Raw genomic sequence first — 5,114 nt, forward strand, 5'->3', positions numbered from 1 at the left:
GATTGCACTAAAACCAAGTTATGTTACCAACTAAAGGAACAATAATATAATCTTAGAAGCCAATTATCAGGAACTTTTGTTTTAAGAAAAATTGCACGTTTGGTCTTTTATATTACCTTCTTTGCAATTTTGATATTTTTTGTTGTCAAAATTAGATTTTAGTCATATATGTTTCAATTTTTGATAAATTTTTATCGAAATATTAATGTGACACTACACACGTAAACGTCATGTGGGTGTCACATCAGCGTAGCGTTGAAAAATGATAATATGAATACCAAAATTGCAAAATAAATAAATAAACCGAATCAAAATTACAATTTTCTCGATGTTTCAAGTCTAAATACTCTAATCAGTGTGTGTATTCTTTACGTCAAACTTACGATCACTTGGTACATATCATGGAATTTTGAGCTCAAAAGTTAGTATGAAATATAATCCTAACATAATTCTAACAAAAAATTTTCACAAATGCTAAGTTAGTAACTTCAAAAGCCTTAGAAGTCGAACCCAATTCCATGTTTCTCAGAAATGTACACCAGATGATGCACAAAGTACATACACTTATCTCCCAGAAGCTCAGAAAGGGGAGCTTATCCCTATCCAATACACATGATCCGACTAGACTCTAAACTGCAGGTAATTTACACTTTTCTTCTGTCCCAACACATAATGCTACGGATTAAAACTATGGCTTAAGTTTGTATTACACATATATATATATTTAGATGAATGACATATTTTCATCAGATGTATTTAACTAATTTGGATTTAGGACATATGTCATACATTTATATATATATCTATATATGTATGTATATCTATATATGTATGTATAGAACATGCGAAAGTCCTAAAAGCCCACATCAAAAAACTGCTGAATTGTTCTGAAGGAACAAGAATTATCTTCAGAACAAATCAGCAGCTTCCCTAAAGGCCGCTATGTCCATGAAGTCCCCATCCTGGCCTTGTGCAGCTGCATCATCTAGGAGCCATTTCTCCAGTAAACTAAAGGGCATTTGATTCTCCAAGTTGGGCCTAACCTGATCTCTGATCACCACAGTTTCAGGAGTGAAGTTAGCGGTCTTGAACTTGGCTTCATCCTCCACTGAAATCGATTGCGAAACATCGGAATTCGCAGAGTTCAAGCTGATGAAAGTCCCTTCACTCGGGCTGAAACTAGACCCCATTGAGGGGTTGTTAAAGGAAGTACTCTCAGATGTGGACTTCGGGGATTTCTTCATCCAATCTTTGAGCCAACGCGCTATGTTCTCGGTGCTTGATGCATATGTGGATGTTTGGATCGGCTGTTCATAGGCTTGGGGAGAGTTTTCGAAAAGCTTCGAGTCAATCGATGAATTCGAATCCGATCTATCGATGGACAGAGGCTTAGGGAAGAGATTCAAACCAGTGGACGAATTGGTGCCGGATTTATCGAGTGAGAGAGCCTCACACAAGGCTTGTTTAGCCATGTGAATGTCTGTTTGAAGCCTCCTCTCCCACTGGCCCTTCGTGATCGAATGAGAACTCGATGACTTCCCATTTTTGTCACTTTCCCCATTTTTATCTTCTCCTTGAATCTTTCCTAGTTTCTTCCTTAAGTGAGTGTTCCAATAATTCTTGATGTCATTGTCAGTTCTCAGGGGAAGGTATGAAGCTATGGCAGCCCACCTACAACAAAAAAGTCACACTTTAATATAAATTTCTTACTATATATATATATATAAGTACTTTAATTGCAAAAAAAGCTAATCTAGATAACTAGGTATGTAGATATAGTACAAAAAACCCAAGAACCTTCATTTTAGGTAGTAGGATTTTGTTTATCAGACCTAAAACCCTAAAGAAAGATGTGCAGATCTTTACTGAATCTCCACCAAACTTAGCTAACATGCAGAAATTATCCATGAACTCACCGATTGCCAAGAAGGGCTTGAAGATGAACGATCGTCTTTTCTTCATGTTCGGTGAAGTTGCCACGTTTGATGCCCGGCCGGAGGTAATTCGTCCACCTGAGCCGGCAACTCTTGCTGCATCTGAGCAAGCCTGAAAGAAGAAAAGAGTATTTTCAATACTAAAATCCAAACTTAAACATTTCCAACTGATGAATATCCAAACTTAAGTCAGTAAATATTCAAGAAGTAGGTGATGCAGCTGAGAATATTTATTACACAGCTTTAATAATTCCACCGAACCTAAAACAAGAAAAGAAAAAACTCATTTAAGAGCCAAAAAAAAAGAATCAAAATAGCATCAAATTCTTCTCCAAAAAAAACATAACACTCTTCATTATTATTACCTGTATTGGTGGGAACAGCTCTCCAATTTCCAGGGCCATGTTCTTGAATATAAGAAACTAAAATGATGTCTTCTTCAGGAGTCCAGGGCCCTTTCTTCACGCCAATTTTGAAACAACAAGGTGGCCTCCCCATACTACTCTCACTCAATCTGTATGATCTCTTTGATTCAACAAAGATCAATAAAGGATTCAGAACAAAAAACACACTCAGATTTTTTCAAGAAAACGAAGGGTTTCTTAATTCTGTGATGGTTGTTTCTTTCATTTATTTTTTTTGAATTATGAGATCAGAATATAGAGGAATCCAGAGACATGAGTCTAACTGAAGGGGTGGGATTTGTCTGTAGGATATATGGTGTTTGTTTAGGCTGACTTAAGAGACGAAGAGGTAAAAGGGCTATCTCATCATCCATGATGAAAGAGTCTAAGAGCATTAAATTCATTTTCTTGCAAAAGTCAGCAATTTGCTTGCACCTTTTTTTATTTAAATTTTTTTTTAAGTTCTTTTTTATCACAGCGTGATACACGATTATTTTTTTGGTTTTAATAATTTTAAAAAATTATTTAAAAATTGTCATGACCATATGAAAGCATGGCTTCTTGGACTTGGAGACATATATTCCATTATTGGAAGAGGAGTGACTTGGGCTAATCAGTCCGGAGGCGGATCCGGCCAAGAATTGCCTTATATATATCTCTCATTGGGATATTGTTCATTATCTTCGATTTTTTTTTATACATATCCACGGTTAAATATGTGGGTCTAACACCAATTCAAAGACAATCAATATACACGCAGTGTAGCATAGAATTTGTCCTATACCGCTAAGGTCATCTTCAACCACAAAATCTATTTTATGCAAATTTTATATTAAAATAATGCGATTTCTATACCAAATACAACATCCATCTCCAACTCATTTAATTCAAATCTTATCACAAAAAGAATATTCTCGAAATATTCTTTTTATTTTACATTTATTAATTATTATATTTTATTTAATATATTTTTAATTATGAATAATGTTTATATTATATAATCAATATTTTATTATTAATAAATTTAAATAATATTTATAGTTTTTAATATAACTATTTGTAATAAAAAATTTAAAAAAATGAAAACCTCTGCGGCAATTGGGCGCAGAGGCCTTCCTCTTGGCTGCACCAAAATGGTGTTATTTTGGTGCAGCATTGGAAAAGCCCTAACTATCGATTTCAGCTATTAACAACTCCTTTGGCCACGACACAAGCTAGATTCAAGCACTCGATCGGCCGATTATGCTCCAAGATAATCCCGTCAGGCGACTGATATATTACTATACATCCCTGTTCATAAAAGATTTAAGCCATTCATTCAAGTGATAGTTCGTAAAGTATGATCACCGCTCCCCACTAAATGTTGTTCTACATGTTAATTAGAGATTCTTTTTCCCTTTTTGAGGAATACATATTACAGAATTTTGATACCATCAATTCGATTTTATTATGGGCAAAACTTTTCTTTTTGGTCTGGTAAGATTTCAAGTTGTAATATTAGTATACATTTTTTCTTGCTTTCATTTTTAATTCTTCTTCATCAGAATGTTGACGTTGCATTACATATGTTAGAAATGTCTGATATCATATCAGCAATTTCAATATCATAATATCAATTCTCATAATATTGACTTGACTACAAATTACCCTTAAAAACTTGCGTAGATAAATCAGTAAATTACCGAAGTTACATGTCAGAAAATGTAATCTTGCACATGAATTGCAGAATAATTTGAACTCCCCAATCTAAAAGAAATTTTTTTTTTTTTTTTGAAAATAGGAAAATTAGTTCGATATATTGGCTTGGTTTTGATTTTATTCCTCTAATTGGTCAGATATTAATATTAATGCAATAAATTATTTATTTCTTTTTGTCCGAAGTACTGTTGACATGAAACTGAACATGTTTGCACACCACATCATTAATGATCAATGCTAAATTAGTAATATCTAGTGTCATGTTTGCACTCCGACAAAAAATAATTAAAATCTTGAAAGAAACTAAGTTATTACATTAAAACTTAAATGTGACAGATTATATTATGAGAATTAATAGAGTCGGACCAGCTTATATGACCAATTTTTTATTTTCCCTAAAATTTAACAACTTAATAATGGCTAATAGTAACTTATTGCTACCATTTGACCACTTTTTTAGCAATCGGTATAACGTGATTGCCACATCCCGAGATTGAAGCGTGAGATATCCGGCCTTGTTCAACAATCAGAAAATCATAAAACAACAAGTTCCGTACTATAATATAAACCAAACCATTCTATTACATAAATATCATAAAATTGTATTGTCCTTACGACTTAAATCTCCAAAATAATGGTGAATAAAACAAAAATGACTGTTGAAGCATTTTATAACTTTATTCAAATAACAAAAAGAAAAGATTGGTTTTGATTAATCAAAGATTCATCATCATCCCAAAAAATACTATTGTTCCTCTTCTTCAACTTGTTCTTCGTCCATATATGAGGTGAAGGAAAGGGTAAGTATTTTGTGAAATATTCAGCAAGTAGAGACCGTTCGAGACATAACAACATATATATTTGAAATGTTGACATAACATATTATAATCATAAAGCATCATCGTACTTCATACACTTGATGTCATGACATAAATCTTACTAGGCACAGAAATTCATCTTCTTGCCGTGGTTTACTGATAACAGTCTCCTAAATGTTAATCATCTAAGGAGTTAGACCATACAACGGTTTAACCCCACCGTATATGGGCCATAGTTCAGAAATCCTTTCACATATCCA

General features: G+C 33.4%; 1 protein-coding gene across 1 annotated transcript; it reads right to left on the reverse strand.

The window, feature by feature from the left end:
- Positions 1-670: 670 nt before the first annotated feature.
- Positions 671-2,724, reverse strand: LOC140990839 (myb-related protein 306-like). Its single transcript, XM_073460661.1, has 3 exons — positions 2,300-2,724; positions 1,917-2,046; positions 671-1,671 (listed from the first exon to the last, which is right to left on the reverse strand). The coding sequence occupies exons 1-3, from the start codon at positions 2,430-2,432 to the stop codon at positions 909-911; spliced, it is 1,026 nt and encodes a 341-aa protein (XP_073316762.1). The 5' UTR covers positions 2,433-2,724; the 3' UTR covers positions 671-908.
- Between the last annotated feature and the right edge of the window lie 2,390 nt (positions 2,725-5,114).

The sequence above is a fragment of the Primulina huaijiensis genome, chromosome 13 (genome assembly GCF_012295235.1).
Source record: "Primulina huaijiensis isolate GDHJ02 chromosome 13, ASM1229523v2, whole genome shotgun sequence".
NCBI classification, from domain to species: domain Eukaryota; kingdom Viridiplantae; phylum Streptophyta; class Magnoliopsida; order Lamiales; family Gesneriaceae; genus Primulina; species Primulina huaijiensis.

Bases quoted from the DNA above. Each gene is read 5' to 3' on its own strand.
- LOC140990839 (XM_073460661.1), bottom strand. From the start codon at position 2,432: ATGGGGAGGCCACCTTGTTGTTTCAAAATTGGCGTGAAGAAAGGGCCC. The intron at 2,047-2,299 runs GTAATAATAATG...TTCTTCTTTCAG, and splicing joins AGCTGTTCCCACCAATACAG to GCTTGCTCAGATGCAGCAAG. The intron at 1,672-1,916 runs GTGAGTTCATGG...TTTTTGTTGTAG, and splicing joins CAAGCCCTTCTTGGCAATCG to GTGGGCTGCCATAGCTTCAT.